The 18126-nt window shown below is 36.4% G+C and overlaps 1 protein-coding gene across 9 annotated transcripts in view; it reads left to right on the top strand.

Moving 5' to 3' along the window:
- The window catches only part of DENND4A (DENN/MADD domain containing 4A), a 63024-nt gene that overhangs the window by 29349 nt on the left and 15549 nt on the right, over positions 1 to 18126 (top strand). For all 9 annotated transcript variants that reach the window (XM_010572076.1, XM_010572074.1, XM_010572072.1 and 6 more), the window contains 12 exons: positions 218 to 318; positions 2244 to 2462; positions 2710 to 2855; positions 7515 to 7648; positions 8520 to 8655; positions 9264 to 9470; positions 9576 to 9704; positions 9980 to 10124; positions 11905 to 12024; positions 13605 to 13745; positions 14689 to 15782; positions 16704 to 16914. In XM_010572076.1, coding sequence (XP_010570378.1) covers positions 218 to 318; positions 2244 to 2462; positions 2710 to 2855; positions 7515 to 7648; positions 8520 to 8655; positions 9264 to 9470; positions 9576 to 9704; positions 9980 to 10124; positions 11905 to 12024; positions 13605 to 13745; positions 14689 to 15782; positions 16704 to 16914 — 2783 coding nt within the window. The remainder of the gene's footprint in view (positions 1 to 217; positions 319 to 2243; positions 2463 to 2709; positions 2856 to 7514; positions 7649 to 8519; positions 8656 to 9263; positions 9471 to 9575; positions 9705 to 9979; positions 10125 to 11904; positions 12025 to 13604; positions 13746 to 14688; positions 15783 to 16703; positions 16915 to 18126) is intronic.

Raw genomic sequence — 18126 nt, 5'->3', positions numbered from 1 at the left:
ATGGGGCATTGGTTGGATGGCTGTGATCAAATCTCCATATAGTGAATCAAGTTTGACTTTGTTGGTTGGTTTTCAGTCCTGTTTTACTGGAGCAGATTGTATATGTTCTCCCATTTCTCTGGTGGGATAGAAGAATCCTCTGAATACAGTCCTATATACACACATATTCCAGTGTATACTCATACATTTTTGGTTTTATTTTTTTTTTCCCTTCCAGAACTGGAGATAAGAAAGCTATTGCATGGAAGATCTTACCAAAGAAACCGTGTAAAAATCTGATGAACACTTTAAGTAATTTATATCACCAACTGGCAGAATGTGAGTGGGAAAGTACATAGTAAGATTTACGTTGGATATAGTGTGCCACATTAACAGATAAATATAGCTAATTAAGTATGTTCTTAAGTCACCCTTTACACTAAACATAATGTTTTCATACAGAATGGGAAAATCTGTGCTTTAAGTCCAGAGATTAGAATCCATGTAGGGGCTTTTGGGGTGGAGGAGACTTCCATATATATATAAGGTGATGCTCAGTAGATATCCCTTTGTATTGATGTTATCCTTCTAGCGCAAAAAAAAAAAAAGCAGAGCTTTTATGAGAAGGGAATAGTAAAGCAAAGAGTAGGCCAGGGCCTAATAAACTTCAAAGCCTGCTCAAGGCTGCTGATGTCTTGATGATTGAGATAACTTTGACACTCAAGCTGATAGTACTTTACCTAAAATTTTAAGATGGAAATAACAAATATTTTTTTAAAACATTGTGTTTTTAAATGTATAGCACAATTACTGGACATTTCTAAGATAAAATTGCTTGTTCATAGAATCCTCAAATATTGCAGAGCAAGGTATGTTGAACCTTGGTGTGAGCAGAAAAATGGATCGGGATGATGTTAGTGAAATTCTTTAAAACAAAACATTTGGAAATATAAATGTAGTCAAGGCCAGCTGATGTGCTTGGGCATCATAGCTAACAGGCTTTGTGAAGTCCATCAGCATTCTGACAATACTTGTCTGCTTAGAAGATGATTTCCATAGGCTTTGGAGGGAGCCCTGAGGAGCAATAATGCAACTGTAAAATCAAGTTGCTGTGGCAGAGTCAGCAAGTGGTTAAGACTTAAATCAGAGTATGAAAAGGATGGGATTGATCAACACTGCATGTTTGAGAAATACATACCTGGAAAGCATATTGCATGAGATTTTTGTAATTGTCACCTGGATTTAGGGCACTCTTTTGTTAAAGGCTGTTTGTACCTTCTTGGCTATTGAGGTCACTAGAATTTAATTGTCCCCCAATTAGAATGTACAGAAACAGAAGTTTAGTGGTGTGTGCTGCACAAAAAAATGTGTATAGCTGATGGGTGATAAAAATTGTCTGTTGCTTCAAAATTCTGATATATTTTACTGTGAGGATTTCTTTAGAAAAATTTCTAAACCTTTTGTTCTCTATGCTCTATAAAGTAGAGTGGTACTCCATAATAAGAATTTAACATGATATCAGTGTCAGGTTGGATATAATTATATTATGTGGAAAGACAGTAATGAAACCATCCTTTCAATTTTTTGAGATGTTATTAGAATGTTACCATTCTTTGTGTGTGTAGCAGTGAAGTCTTAACTAGAGTTCTGATGGCTTTAAAATGTTGATTCAAGTATCTACTTTAAGAATAAGGATTTTGCTAGATTTTTAAAAAAATGCCTGCTTTCTCTCTGTATCAGTGTTTTGCATTGTGTTGTGTTTTGATGGCTCCACTTAGCATCTGAGTGGTGTCTTTCTGTGTATATAGGTACTTAATATGTATAGTCCACTTTTGGGGAACACTTTGAAATGAAAGGCACTGTAAAAAAAGGAAAAAAAGAGTAACACACCCATCCCATTTATGTGTTTGTCCTTAAAATATGCTTCTTTAATCAGCTCTTGTATAAATTTTCACATGTTTTTATAAACAGCTTTCTATGAGGGTTTTTTTTAAGCTCTGTCCATACTGCTGTAGTAACTAATGTGTTGAAAAGGTAAATGTATCTTGCTTTTGGTATTATCCAGAGATACATAAATTGTATAAGGTCAAGCTGAATCCATTGTCACATGTCATCATTGAATTTAATTGCATATATTTTAATCTGTTCCAAACTTAATGGACCTCAGTAATCAGTGAATCTAGTAGGATAAAGAGAATTTATTTTTTACCAATATTGGAAAAGAGAAATTATGTGAAACGTTATAATGTTGTGTTTTTTCACAGTGCAACAGAGACCAAGAGAGGATGCATTAATGGAATTAGCAATGAATGACTACGATTTTAATTCTGGGAAGAAATTGCATCTGTTAGATTTGGAGATCCAGGAAGCATTCCTGTGTTTCATGGCCTCAATACTAAAAGGTTACAGGTCTTATCTCAGGCCAATAACAGAGGCACCCTCTGAAACAGCCACAGATGCAAGTTCTCTGTTTGAACTACAAGGTGAAGAGTCATAAACTTGTCTTATGCATATTAATGTATTATTTTAGATTCTCTCTTATTTAAAGAATAAAAACATTTGCAGTGTTAGTGTTGTGAACGATGGTAGAAATGTAAGTGCAGAAAAAATTGCATAGTTAGTGGCAAAGATTACAGAAAGGTTTTTGCTCGTTAGTAGAATGTGTGCTGACTTTTGGTGAGGGCTTTTTTGTTTTAGGCATTCTTACATGCTTCTGATTTCACTTTATAGGTTTCCTCAAAAGTCGAGATCGTTCACATCAGAAGTTCTACACACTGATGACCAAAACTCAAATGTTTATTCGTTTCATTGAAGAGTGTTCTTTTGTCAGTGATAAGGATGCAAGCCTTGCATTTTTTGATGACTGTGTAGATAAAGTAAGTATGTCTTCATATGCATATGGTTTAGTTTCTGCTTTTGCTTACACTATCCAATACAGTACAAGAAGAATATACTTGAAGTGCGAGTTTATTTGTATTTTTTCTTTTACTTCCTTTTTTTCGAGTCACTGGAGCTTTCCATTTTCTGTTTTTGTTGGGCTCTGTTTCATTTTCTGCTTCAGATTCTTGAAAGTGTAAATACAATATCATGAGAACAAATTAGAAGTGCTAACTTTTACATATAGGTAAGCTTCTGAAATACTGGCCCATAGTAAGAAGTGTAATATTCTGACTGTGAAGTAGTAACTTTGAGCTTCTTTATGAGAGAATTACATTCCTTGGATAAAACTACAAGCATTTAGGAATGGGGTTGATGAGCAGCACACTAAAAGGTACAATGCAGTCTCGCTATTTTTTAATCATTACAAATAGAGGGTTCCTTGACCTTTTTTTAAACAATATGCTGGCCAGTTCTTTCTAATAGTAATTCTCTAGTTACTCTTGGAGAATTTTTAGAAGGCTTGTACTAAGAGCAAATAATTAAAACAAGTCTTTATCAATTCTCCTTTCATTCATACTGCTCTCACTCACTTCCCCCAATTCAAAACCAGCTTGCTGATGTAAATATTTTAAATATAGTGCTTGTATTGATACTCTTCTCTTGGATAAGAATATTTTCTAATGACCTTGTTATCAAACATTGATAGATATGAAATGTTTGGGTTTCTTAAAGTAAGCAAGATTTATTATGGTGTGTCACATACAAGCTTTGCATAAGTTGACATTTTTTGTGGGTTCTGTTACTCTACTGTCATGTTTATGTTGCAGTAAAGGAATACCTTGCTATCTGTTGCTATGCTATTCTCGGTTGGTAATGAGAAGGAAAGGCAATTGTTAAGGATTATGGGACAAGGAGTGTGAAAGTGCAACATGATCACAATTGGTGTTTTTCTTGAAATAAATTTAGGACTACTTCTGGACTGGAGCTCATAGAATGTTGGATTTCCCAGTTCAAAGTGGATTTCTTTTTTAGTCTTCTGTGGAAGTATCACTCAGATTTTTAAAAATCCCAAGCTATTTATAAGAAAGGTCCATATTAGTATAGTGTTGAGCACTGTGATGAACTAATTTTCTAAAAAGTACAGGTATATTAGCTTTTGAAGATTCATTATATTTCCAACGAGGGTCTACAAAAGTGTTTTGCGGCTGCTCGAAATTTGTTTCGCATTAGTTTTTGTTTTCAGAAAAACTGAAACCCACAATCTTATATCCCTGTTCACTTCTATTGTAACATGAAAGAAATTTTTGTGAATATTATAAGAAATTCCACACCTACTTGTCATCTTACTGGCTACCTGTAACACTCTATTCTGGGACACTTACGTTGAAGTAATACACAGTTGTCTAGGATTTCCTGTAAAGTGGGTCACTTGCTGTTTGTTCCACAGGAATTAATACTGAAGACTATGAAAACTGCTATTTATAGTTTCTATTAATGGCTATTTCTGCTATAAAAGTGCAGAAGAGCTAGAAGGAGTTGTTTTGAAAACAAATCTGAAGGCAGTTAAGTTTAAGTTTGAGAGAAATACAAAAGCATGGTCTAATGGTATTTGATGCTCTTTATAGCTTTTGCTAGTCTCAATATTTTATTACTGATAGTTCTCAAAAGTGTGCTTCACAGTTCTACAGCATGAGTTGCAGCTGTTTGTGGGTTGTAAATTGATTTAATTACAAACATTTCTGTAACGTTCACTTGATTATCCTATAGTTCCTTTAAAAAGCCTTCAACATGTAGCACTTGCTTTGTTGTATGCCAGTTAGTGTTTAAAAATGGGAGGTCTCTGTTACATTTCATTTTATAAAATGGTTTATGAGGGCACTGAAGTTGATACCCTAGCTAAAGTTACCTTGCCTGGGAATTCAAGCAATTCTGCAAAAGTAATGCTCAGGTTGGTGATGCCACTGTGAGACTACACATAATCTGTGGAGCTGTTGGAGCTTTCACCTTTTCTAAAAGGTTAAGTAGCCACTTAGACAGCTGAAGCAGAGACTCATCTGTTCTAATGCCAGTTATTTTGCTAGTTGATGTTGTGGGCAGCTTCTTTCCACTATAAAAAAAATGCTCACGACAGTGCCATGAGAATAAACTTTACAGAAAACATTTGTACTTTAAGCTACTGGCTTTATTGTATTTCACTGGTGAAACTTGTAACTGTGGGGTTTTTACATCTTTAGAAGTATTTAAATTGCCAAGTAAGGTTTGGTTTATTTCTACTTTTCAGGAGCCATATGTTCTTCCTACTTGGCTGGTTCGATTTGCTAATACTTTCCATCTGTCTCGTGCAGTAAAATGTGTAATTAAGAACACCTCTTTGTATGTTTATCAAATTTTAAATATTCAAGAATTCTACCGAAACTACTTGATATATTTCCTCCTCACTGGAGGGACAGAACTGTGGAATATGCTTCTTTTTGTACATTAATTCTCTGTTGCTAAACTCTTAAAGCGTGAAGAACATGCATCCTTGGGTTCCACAGGTTGCTTATTCGTTTCTTTGAAATAACGTACCATTTGGTGGTAATTTGGTTGCCACGTAAACCATTTAAATAATGGCTATAAATGTAAACTGTGACTGTATTTGAGTTGAACACTGGGGCCATCAATATGTGAATAAAAAGCACTTTCAGTGTGCTACAAAGTAAATAGTTTTTGATAGAGCCAGCTCTTTGAGATGGAGATGTGTCTAGTGCCACAAGCAAAAGCAGTACTTCTGAGGTATTGGAGGAGATGCAATTGGTGACAGAAGATCAGAGACAAAGCAATACAAATATCAGTACAAATATCAAGTAAAGGCTCTCAGATGGAATGTAATACATGTTATATTTGCTTTGTTCCTAGTGGTTTCTGTAATGCGACGAGTAGCAGTAGGAAGCTTGTAAGTTAAAGGCTTGTCTGCCCTTTTTCTCAAAGGGACACAATTCATAGTTTCCCAATATCTTGTCTGGGGTGGCTGAATTTTGCTTTGGTTCTTTATTTTTTATCTCAAGCAATGGAATGAAATTCTTTCAGTAAAATTGTTGGACAGTTTTCTCCCACTTGATCCTGCAGTTTGATGCTTTGAAATTTGCCTGGAGCCTTGAAGTACGTCTCTGCTGCTATCTTTAAAGCAGGGGCATTAAGTTGGGAAGTGTAAATTTCTCCTCCTCTCTGCAACAGCAAGGCTAGCAAAGGCAAAGATTTGTGCTCAAATTGCCAGTTACAAAGCTCAAAACAAAACAAGTGCAGCCATAATTTATGTTTAATGATAGTATTATTACATGTTGCCTTTGTTATCCATGAACTGAATTTCTATCTCTTAGCTATGAGAGGACAGGATCGCTGTATTTTCACACATACAACTGTTGAGTTATCTGAAAGAGAAAAAAAATCGTGAAGCTACCCTTCACCTTTCAGATTACTGTTTTCTTAGAAAAACAGTTACTTCTATCCCCCTTTAATTTTGGTAAGGTCACACATTTTTATTCCATTATCTCTTTGAACGTGTGTGTATTTCTGCAGTCTCTGCAAACTAGCATGACCTTAATGACTATGTAAGTGACTGAAATTGCTAGATAGTGTTGTTCGTAGATTCTGTATCCATCAGACAATTGGATAAAGTTTTTTATTGTTTTCAGTGATTGTCATAGTTTAACCCTAGCCGCCAACTAAGAACCACGCAGCCACTCACTCACTCCCCGCCACCTTGTGGGATGGGGAAGAGAATTGGGGAAAAAAAAAAAGGTAAAATTCATGGGTTGAGATAAGAACAGTTTAATAGAACAGAAAGGAAGAAACTAATTATGATAATAACAACAATAATAAAATGACAATAAGAATAAAAGGATTGGAATATACAAAACAAGTGATGCACAATGCAATTGCTCACCCCTCACTGACTGATGCCAAGTTAGTTCCCAAGCAACAATCCCCTCCAGCCAACTCCCCCCCAGTTTATATACTCGGCATGATGTCACATGGTATGGAATACCCCTCTGGCCAGTTTGGGTCAGGTGTCCTGGCTGTGTCTGCTCTCAACTTCTTGTGGCCCCCCAGCCTGCTTGCTGGGTGGGCATGAGAAGCTGAAAAATCCTTGACTTAGTCTAAACATTTCATTACTTGGCAACAACTGAAAACATCAGTGTGTTATCAACATTCTTCTCATACTGAATCCAAGATACAGCACTATACGAGCTACTCGAAAGAAAATTAACTCTATCCCAGCTGAAACCAGGACAGTGGTTAAAATAGAGGGGGAAAAATAGCTCCTATTTTCATATTTAAAAATAAATTTGAAGTTACTGCTGCAGTTGGACACACAGTTCCAGAAATGGTTGTATTCAGAAAGATAAACATCTTTGTACAACTACTTATAATATTTACCTGAAAACAGTCAATTCGGAGTATATCACTGAACATCAATTATTGTGTTGCAATAAAGTTTACAAAAATGATGCAACACTTACTATTCTCATTATAACTTTGCAAGGCATCCTTACTTTTAAGATGCAGTCCTTTGATGCTGATACAGATTTTTGTCCTGCTTGACCATATAGCTGTAACAGCAGAAAATACAGTAACACTAGTAACTACTTTTTCTTTTAACATAACTTCTCCAGGTAGATATGGACAGAACTGGGGAAACACGACTTATAGAGCTGGATGAGTCATACAAGAGTGAGCATACAGTTTTCATAACACCACCTGAGATCCCTCATCTGCCAAATGGTGAAGAGCACCCTCTACAATACAGGTAGCCTAAGGATACAGTAGGATGCTAGCAAAAATCCTAACAGCTGCCCTTGTGGAGTTTAGTTTCTAGGTTCTTGTGATAGCCACGAAGCACAGATTTTTCCTGTCCCTTAATGATGCTCAAGTAAAAATGTGTATGTAAAATGGCTAGTGTGCTGGCTCTTTTGAAGTTTTAATGATTTTGTGTGTGTGTACACACAGAAGCAATCATACTTGATAAAGGTGGCTGTGTGTTCACATTACGTTGTGCTAGCTGTTGACACTTTTTAAGGTTAAAATTGAAATTAATGGACCCAGTCTGTTGGCCTGCTGCTACTACTGATAATGATACAAGCTGCAGGTGCTCTTTGGAGAGAGTACATTTCAAAGAATCACTGAAAACTGGTGTTACTAATTTAGTAATTATGTCAAATGAGTTTGTCTATTGGTTTCTTCATCAATTCTGAGAAACATTTTTAAATCTAATTTAATCTTTTAGATAGTTTGATGTTGTTCATATTGATTTTTATACACCTCTGTCGTGGTGCTCACTAGGGACTAAGCCACAGAGATTTTATTTTTTTTTTATTGACTAGAATCAATACTAATGAATTTGACACATTAAAGAAAGAAAATGCTATGAAAGCAAATGTATTTATCAATTTAAGCTGCTTACACTGAAATAACAGGTTAAGAGACTGTGCAGTCTTATGAAATCATGCAGATGGATTAGTAAACCACTTTGTCAATGATGTCTTTAAAAGTTTACTTTTGTGTTTTCTGTTTCCTGTGTAGCTTCTAGTGGAACTCTGTAATTGATCTCATTTGCTATTATGTGACGTGTTTACTTTGGGACTGCCCTACAGGAGTTAAGTGATGCATTTCTTTTACAGCTATAACGGATTTCCAGTATTAAAACTAGATTTGTTTGAGCGACCTGAAGGATTTCTCACAGCACCAAATAACAAATTGTCCTCAAAAGCCAGTAGTCCCAACAGCCCATCACCAATGTTCAGAAGAACTAAACAGGTACTTGCAGGTATTCTTGTAGTGTGAGGTGCTTTGGAAAGTGACAGCTTGCTGCCTTCATCTTGAGTTTAGCTGTAAAGACTGACTGGCAGTGGCTGCAGCCTAACTACTGGTTCTTCACTGATACAGTAACAGGGTAGCCATGCTAATTGTTCTTTGGATGTTTACCTGTGCTTCTTGCCTACACCGTATCATACAGGGCCCCTGTACAGATTGTCATTTGCTGTGCTGTCCCTATACCTTCCGCATTCTTCACACTATTCTCCATGAGCATAAACTGTTGGGCTTCCACAACCACTTTTTGATTGCTTTTCAGTGCCCAGGGCTTTAAGAGGGACTCTAACTTTCAAATGTTTCTTACAAAAAATGTAGACCAAAAGTAATAGACATAAATTTAAAGAAATGCAAGTTTTTAGGAGGGGAATATCACACAGCAACTGTTTTTGGTACTACTCATTCTGCTTTCATTTTCTTTCCCACTTTGAGTATGTTGTTCATATTAATGTTGCAGTTTCTGTAGGTATAATGACACATGTTCAGTTTTTAATATTTAGGTTTGTGTAATGTGTGTGTAAATATACACAAATAATCTTTATGATTCTTTACAGGAAATTAAATCTGCACATAAAATTGCTAAGAAGTACTCATCCATACCACAGATGTGGTCCAGGTGTTTGTTACGTCACTGCTACGGTCTTTGGTTTATCTGCCTTCCTGCGTATGTGAAAGTGTGCCATTCAAAAGTCAGGGCTCTGAGAACTGCGTATGATGTGCTACAAAAAATGCATACCAAAAAAATAGATCCACCTGATGAGGTAAAATAAGTCAACCCCAGAATACCAGAAATAGCCCATGAGTTTTATTGAATGGAGTACATGTTTGACTATAGAAGCACAATGCTAACTTGTGTGTATTTTCAGGTATGCTACCGAGTACTCATGCAACTGTGTGGACAGTATGGTCAGCCTGTGCTAGCAGTGAGAGTGCTTTTTGAAATGCAGAAAGCTGGTGTTGACCCTAATGCCATTACTTATGGCTACTACAATAAGGTATGTATTTTTGAAAGAGGAGAAAAAAAAAAAAGAGGCATTTTTATCCGTGCAAATAGAAGCAAGCAAAATAAGGGAGCAGTTCAGATCTAATTCTGCCATTTCTAGTAACTGAAAGAAATACAAGACAGAATAATTGTGTTGTCTTTGTTTTTGTAGGTTTGGAAGTCTACTTTATAACTGCCAATGTAACCCAATTTGAAATTTAAGTTAATGATTTCATACCTGACTGTTCCTTAAGATGACTTTACTTGACTCTGATATTTCCAAAATAGGCTGTTTTGGAAAGTACCTGGCCCTCAAGCAATCGAGGTGGCTATTTCCTATGGATGAAAATACGAAATGTTGTTTTAGGAATAGCACAGTTTAAAAAAGCATTGAAAAAGCTACCAGCAAGCACCTCACATACAGCCATTCCTGGTAGAGTATTCACATCCTTTTCTTTTTTTATTTTCGTGCTGATAAGAAAAGTATTTGAAAAAGCTTTCTGTTGTGAATTTGGTGATAAAACCGTTTTAGAGGAAAAAAAAAAAGTTCTTGCATAATTTTTAAAAACCAGCTTTTTCATTTGTCTGTGAATCCAAAATAGGCTGCTCTTTATTTATTGTATCAGCTCTTCATGGAGACAAGATATGAACCTGAAAGCGATACAATAATTATCCTAGTTCATACAATAGCCAGTCTCATAACTGGCAGAAACTTCTGTCCAGCCTTGCCTTTTTTTTGGTTTCCCCCTTTTTGATGTTAATTAAGAAGCAACTAGAACTAGTCCTTGAGCTTGTAGTACTGTTTGCCAGTTCTGCATACCAACTGAAATGACCGTATTTATTTTTGTGTAGAAGATAAGTACAATATTTGAGGCTGTAAATTTTGGTTTTCTTTCCTTTTCTTTCCAGTAAAGATTTACGTGATGTGTTCAAATGGCTATATTACCATGCTGGTGATTACCTGTAGTTTGTATTTTTCATAGGTGCTGCTATCCACAGTAATTATAACTTACTACTAGTAAGGCAAGATAGGCTGGTACATTTTAAAGTACCAGCAATATAGTTAGTTTAGTTGTAGTTGACCTTGGAAGACCTTCACAATATGTGTGTATAAATGTATGAAGATCATCCAAATCATCTTTCCAGGTCCCTTCCAACCAGGGCTATTCTATGATTCCAAATACGTACAAATAAATCTTTGCCCTGACAAACAGAATAGATATGATGACCTTATGGCTAAAGTATTTTTCCTAGACTCAGGAGACTACAGTCCTACTTCTGGCTCTCTATCACTATCCTTCTGGATTACCTTGAACAAGTCTACTTTATTTCTGCCTGTTCTTCAAGTAGCTGACCTTCCTGATAAACCACTTTTTTGAAGCCCATCTGTGCAAAGCAGTATATAAGAGCTTAGCAATGTTGGTTGCAACTCAGACCATGTAAACTAAGGAAGTGTAATTAGTCCTTTACTAAGTAATTGTCATTTATATAAATAATGGTATTTGCTTTTGACATTATCTGATTTTTTGAGATTTCTTTGCCTGAAAGCAAATAGCTAATATGCATGCTGACTCTTCAGGCACTCCTCAAATTTTTCCATAAATTCCAGAATATTATTTTGGTGCTGATGCTTTATAACAGCCTGGAGGAGGAACAACCATGTTAGTGTTAAGTAAATTTGGTTCTTGAAATCAATCAATCAATCACACTATATTAATTACACTTGGGGCAGTGTTATGTCTTAAGAATGACTGGATAGTGGCTTGAATGTTTGCTGGGGGGGGGATTGGGTTGTGTTGGTTATTTTTATTTTAGTCTTATTTTGCAAACAGACTCATGGAGGAACATACTACACTAAAATGAAACCATGTTTAGATGCCTTTTAGAGTTCTTGAAAAGATGTGACATTGTGATCAAATAAACCAGGCAACAGATTCACAGACAAGCAGTGCTTTAGTACAGTATTTTAAAAGAAATGTTGCATATTACTCCTTGAATTTCACCCTGTAGAGCATTGCTTCAATGTTTATACTGTCAAAGTAAGCCAATCACGTTTCTCACTTTTTTTTTGTGGCAGAATGTTCACTGTTAATTGGAATGTACTTGATAAGAGGCCTTTGAATTGTTGTGGATATTTAATTTATTCTGTTCAACAATGTCACGCTATTAAATACCATAATTGTCTTTATTGTGTCATTGCCCTGTTATGATAGGGGGACTTTCAGACTTTGGCAATAACACATCATTCAAAGAAGACGCCAGGCAAGGCAAAACTTGTCTTCAAGATATACAAGAACAAAAAGAGGACAAGAGAGAGAGTGACTCCAGTTCTCGTATGTATCTTGTGAATACAGATAGCTAGTTCATTGTGGATAAATAGGGATTTCAGCAAAAGCTAAGTGGGGCAGATGTGGGGAGTTTTTTGGTTGTGGTTTTTTTGTTTGTTCGTTTGTTTTACAGTGAGTGTATGTGATAATGCCAGTTTATGCCCATGCCTTAAGTTCTTTTCTCTAAATGTAATTTTCTGGATGTCTAATGGTTTAACTTTTAATATTACAGTTCTTTTTTCCCTCCTCTGTTTCAAGTAAGCGATAATGATAATATAAAGGCTTAATGGTAATTACAGCTTAATGTTTTGTCTTTTAAAAAAATTAAATTGCTTTATAGGTGTAATCTACAGGAAAGCCTTTTTTACCAGTCTGTTTTCTTTATACATCCCATAAGAGGAGAACAGCTGAATTTTTGCAGGTCTGTGAGAGAGATCTAGGATACGTATCAGAAATGAGAAGGGCTTTGGGTTTGCTGTGGACCTTTTTTTTTTTTCCTTCAGGTTTTACATCTGCTGCTTATGATTCCCTTAACTGCAGTTGAGCAGCATAGACTTTTTGCAAGCATATAGCAGATCAGATTGTGTGGTAAAAAATGTATAAGTACTATAGATTCCCATATATATTCATTGAAAATACTCTTCATAATAAATGTTCTCTTAATATAATTATTTAAATTTTTCGGTGTGCTTTCCCCTACTATTTGTGTTAACTTTCCCCTTGTTAAGTAGAAGCGGTGTAAAAGTATGAGAAAATATGGAACCAGAAAAGTTACCTCAGTGTTTTCTTTTCACCACAGTCTTCCTTCTAGCATTAGTATTTTTTCTTCAGTTTGCTTGAAAATTTGTGCATTACCCATCATAAGAACATACATGTAAGATAGCAGGCAGGTTATTTAGGTTTAATGAAACTTTTGAGGATGCAGGAAATCTGAATTCTGCTGAAAGCTTGTATTATTTTTAGTCATAATTAAGACAAGTTTGTGGCTCTATATAGTAATATTATGTGCTGAAAATGTTTTGTACTTTTGAAGACAACTTGAGAATATTAAGTTGCTTGAATACCTTTAAAGAAGTAGTTGTCTGTTTTGGATAGCCACCTGACAACAGAACTTGTCCTTCATATCTGAAAGAAGTGAATATAAATACTGCAACATTTGCTTCACTTCTCTTGTGTAGTCATGGTCTTGGGGGTAATGAGATTTGTATGAATATAGGTTAATTGGCCCTGAGCTCTTTCAAAGGCAGGAGAAAATAATCTTATGCCTATCTTTTGCAAGTGAACAAGGGTGGTATTAGTCTCCACAGCACCACAAATTTTGGTATGCAAGTACTTGTTACTTGGACTCTGTGTACAGAAGCTTATAGAACTTCCAGTTAGAAAAGTAATGCTGGGAATTAAATATCCATAGTTCAGTTGTTCCATCTTGAAAACATCTACCCAAGTAGATATCAGCCTGTGCATCATGGGATGTGTACAACATGCTGTCACTTAGTCCTGCATAAAACATCTAATAGGTAATAGAAACGAGATTTAAATTAAGTTGCTTTGATTCTAAAGAACTGTCTGTCCTTTTCTACATACAGTGTCTGAAGCGGAGAGTGCAAAAGGGAGTGGTGACTGCCTACCTAAACTAAATTATCAGAACTCAAGTAATCCCAAAGCGGCTTCTAGCATAGTGCGGCTCAGTGGTACAGTTGACAATACAGTAGCAGAAGCTAGCACGGGTGAGTGGAAGAGAAAATGGATTTTGATTCTTGTGCAGTTTTGTCTATGTATATTCTATTTCTAACAAGAGCTTTAAGCAGTGTGCCTGAGTTCTGTTGTCCATAAAACTTACAGTACTTTATTGGTGTAGTGGCAGTGGCCAATGAAATTTGTGGCAGCAACTTTGTGGGACCGAGTTTAGGCTAGAGTCTGCATATGCTGAGTCAGGGAGATGTGTCTGAATATTCTGCATTTCCAGATTTTTTTTCTTGTTTGCTTTTTTTTTTTTTTTTTTTTTTTTTTTTTTTGCTACAGTTAACATCTGCGTACAAAATCCCAGGTCTTGATTTTCTTCTAACTTCCAGAAACTGATAAATTCCTTCAGGATGGACAAGAGGTTTCTATGCAGTACAATTAATAGAAACTTTCAGGCATTTTCACAAGTCTTTAGTAATGTCAAATCTGGTTATTATAATACTGTCAGCTGTGCTTAAAATACTGTAATATCATACTTTAAAGACTGCATCTTTATGCTCTGGCAAAACAATAGAGATTTCTCTGTCAATAACTTCTTTTGTTGGCTCTATTTCTAATTCATCAGGTTAGAAAGTGTTGCCTTTTTTCACCATTTCCTAGATACCTTTGCTGTCCCTAGCTTTCAAACCTCTTTAAAATGGAGTAGGTCTCTAAAAGAGGAAACCAAATGTATCTTGTTGGTGTCTCTCAAAGTACTCTTGAGTTGTATGATTTGACTCCCTTTTCAATGTTTTATCGTCTGACCCTTCCTAAAAGTCATGAGCATGGTCAACTCAACTTTTGAACCACTGGCACAATTAACATAGTGAATTCCAACTGTGTGTTGTAAATTGTTTGAAAGATGAGACAAATTAGCATTCTTTTGTAATTTTGTTTAGTTTATTTGCATAGCAAGAAATAAAGCACCTTGTTTCATCTGTTTTTCAGAGAGTTCTGTAGGATTGCTCTTTACATCATCTTTTGAGGATGCCAGTGAAGCAGAAGCCATAAAAAGTAAATCCTTAAGGAAGAGACATAAAAGTGCAATAGAACCTGACTTAAGGGAGATACCATGGGAAGGCAGGAGCCGTAACCTGAGTGGAGATGGCTTGGTGGGACTCATGATAAATAGAATCAATCAGGAAGCAAACCCTGGAGAAATTGTTGAAAAACTAGGAGCTGATGCCAAAATCCTGTCTAGTGCATTACAGAAAAGCATAAGGCCAAAAACTCTTAATATCAGAACTTCCTCTTTAGGTTCTAAGAGAGAAAGCCTGGAGAAAGAATCTAGTGATGAAGATGCAGCTTTTGATTGCAGTTTTACAGATAAAACAGAATCTCCTGTTATCTTTGACCTGGAAGACTTGGATGCAGAACCTGAAACATCTACAGCAGTGAAATCCTCCAGTGAAAAATCTAGAAGGCTGCAAAGAAAGAGCAGCTTTCCAGTAAAGCCAGTTGAAAAGACAGATGTTGAAACTGGATTTGATCCACTGTCTCTGCTCGTTGCTGAGACGGAACAGCAGAAAGAGGATGATGATGAGGAGGATGATAGAAGTGTTTCTACTCCATCCGCAAGACGAGATTTAGCTGAAGAAATAGTCATGTACATGAACAATATGAGCAGCCCTTTGTCAAGTCGTGCCCCAAGCATTGAGTTGCAAAAACCCTATGATGACAGAAATGCTAATAAAAAGAGCCCAACAGTAATCCAACCTTGTAGGAGGTCCAGCCTTCCCCCAAATTCCCCAAGGCCATCCAGTCTTACCAAATCCAAGAGTTATCACGCAAAAAATGAAGAAAGGCCAAGAGACAGGCTGTGGTCCTCCCCAGCTTATTCCCCAAACAGTCCAGCAAAGGAACAGCCACAGGATGCAAATAGTGCATTAACACTTGTGTCTTCACCGTCATTCAACTTGGATATGCTGTTAACACCTAAGTTTGATGTTCTAAAAAGCAGCATGTTTTCTGCTGGAAAAGGGGTTGCAGAGAAAGCTAGCAAGTGGTACTCAAAATTTACAATGTATGCTGCATCCTCAAAGGTAAACTTTTATTATTATCCCCCCCCCCCCCCAAAAAAAAACCCCAAACCCCTAAGTTCCTATAAATTAAGGAAAAAGCTTTGTAAAAGTTTAATCACTGACTCCTATGCGACGAATCCCCCCCATTTGAATGACATGCATCATGGTAGACTATGTGCATTAAGTTGTTTTAATCATGTTTGAATTGCCAGGATCCTAATTTTATTGTCCTGAATCAAGCAAAATTTTGGTATAGCATGGATTCAGAGTGTATTTAATGGGAAAATATAAGTATATTGCAGTGTGTTGACAGGGCAGAGAAGACTGCTCTGCCTTCCCTTATTTACCTAAAGGAAAAATACTTAAATAAAAAATGTTTTTAATTCTTTACTGCTTTTATGAAAAAAGGGAAATCTGCTTCTGTTGATTACCAAAGTGATTTAAGGCTAATTTTGAACTGAGGTCATTTGGTTAGAAAGTTTTGCTGCTACCAACTCAAACCAAGACTCATTTTGTTCCCAGTCCTTGGGAATGAAAATAGACGCGGTTTGCTGTTGTTGTATTGTCCTAACATGCTTAAAACCAATCTGAGACTAATTACAGTGTTAATGATGCTGTGCCTATTCTAACGTATTCCTATGACTGCTGCTAACTTTTATAGCAATGTTTGAAAAAATTTATAGGATTAAAATGTTTAAGTTTTCATTTAGATATTTTTATTAGAAGAATCTTTTAAAAAGAATTCTCATGTAGCTACTTAACTTTGAGTGAAACTTGCCTTGTTTTACATCAGTTCTGAATACAGCTCTGAGCTGAATGATTTTTCCAAGGAGGGAAGTTCATGCCTTGAGTTTATTGAGACAAAGAAGGCTACCTCTTATTTTCAGAAATATTTTTGCTTTCCTTTTCGTTTTCTCAGTAGAATTCGTTTTCTTCTCTCAGGATCAAAATTCAGATCGAGCAAGTGTTTCATCTCTTGGAGCTCTGGACTCAGAATCTACTTCTCTAACTGATGAAGATGTCTGCAATGATTTTGAAAGTGCTTCTCCTCAGGAGAATACCACATCAGAAATTAAGGGTATTGGCCTCAGCAGAACAAGCCTAGAAAGCACAGCTTCCCACGATGGCTCATCAAAACAATTTGACCAGTGTGGTAAGAGATAGCTTTTGCATTGCATTCATCAATCTGGACAAAAATCTTCCAGTTTTAGAAGTTGTTCTTTCATAATTCTCAGTTTGGGATCAGCCTAGTCATTAGTCCTTTTTGTGGAAGAAGTAAATTTTTCTTTTCCTACCTGAAAACTATTACTCATACAGATATGTCCATACCTACGGATATTTTTATTGTAGAACCTTGTTTTGGGTGTTCCTTCTTGTGGAATAACTTGCACAGTAACATCCTGTCCGTGAATAAGTTTCTGGATGTTACAGCTATGCAAATAAGAGCCCTTGGGTCCTTCAGTATTCATGTAATCATCTTATTTGTGTAAGCTACAAATCTCCAGAAAACATCTACAAAAACTTTCAAATGGTAATTTTTAGTCTGATTTTGTTTTCTAAATGTAGTAGAAACCTTTTTTGGAAAATTGTTATAATTTTCTATAAGCCAGTGTTGAAGATGATTATCAGACAGACTTTTTTTTTTTCCTAATCTGCGCTGGATAGTTGCTAGTGACTGTCATCAATCTCTGTGCTACTGTCCTTATGGAGAGTACATACCGTCCTAAGCAGAACCAGGTTGAAAGGAAGATCTGTCTACTTAGATCCCTCCACTTAGCACCTAGAAGAGCATGCCCAGCTTTGGCTTCCAGTTTGTGGGATGTGGAGGAACCGGAGAGGGGCGGTGGAGGCTGCCATCATGGCCAGGGGGTTGGGGCACCCTGAGGCTCAGGGGAGGCTGGCTCATTTAGTGTGGCAAAGAGAAGTGTCACAAGCAGCACCTCTTATCCTTCCCCAGTTTTTGCACAGTCAGAAAGTGTGGGTATGAATTACTTAATCTGTAAAATTTGTTTCCAAGCTGTCAGGGATCCTGATTTAGAAGTGTTTTAGATCATTTAAAATCACCATCAAAGGTATTGGCAAAAGTGATTTTTAACAGGAATTTGTAAAAGTGCCACTTACCAGAGTTTGATGGCAAGGTTCACTCTATTACTTACTGTATAGAAGAGACATACAAAAGAAAATCAAGTTGGAGTTGATTTAGAATGATTTACACGGAGACAGGAGATGCAAAAAAGTAAGGGAGACCCTCCCGTTGAGTCACGAGGTTCAGAGTGGACCCCCTTGCTTTCTAAACTCCTTCTCGGAGAGGAGTCTAGGTGCGGCTGGATCCAGACTTAGTCCCAGACTTGGTCAACGGTTTATG

Source organism: Haliaeetus leucocephalus, unplaced genomic scaffold, assembly GCF_000737465.1.
Source record: "Haliaeetus leucocephalus isolate CR32 unplaced genomic scaffold, Haliaeetus_leucocephalus-4.0 Scaffold339, whole genome shotgun sequence".
NCBI lineage: Eukaryota > Metazoa > Chordata > Aves > Accipitriformes > Accipitridae > Haliaeetus > Haliaeetus leucocephalus.
Note: the sequence above shows the minus strand (reverse complement) of the source record. Positions and strands in the feature narration are given on the sequence as shown.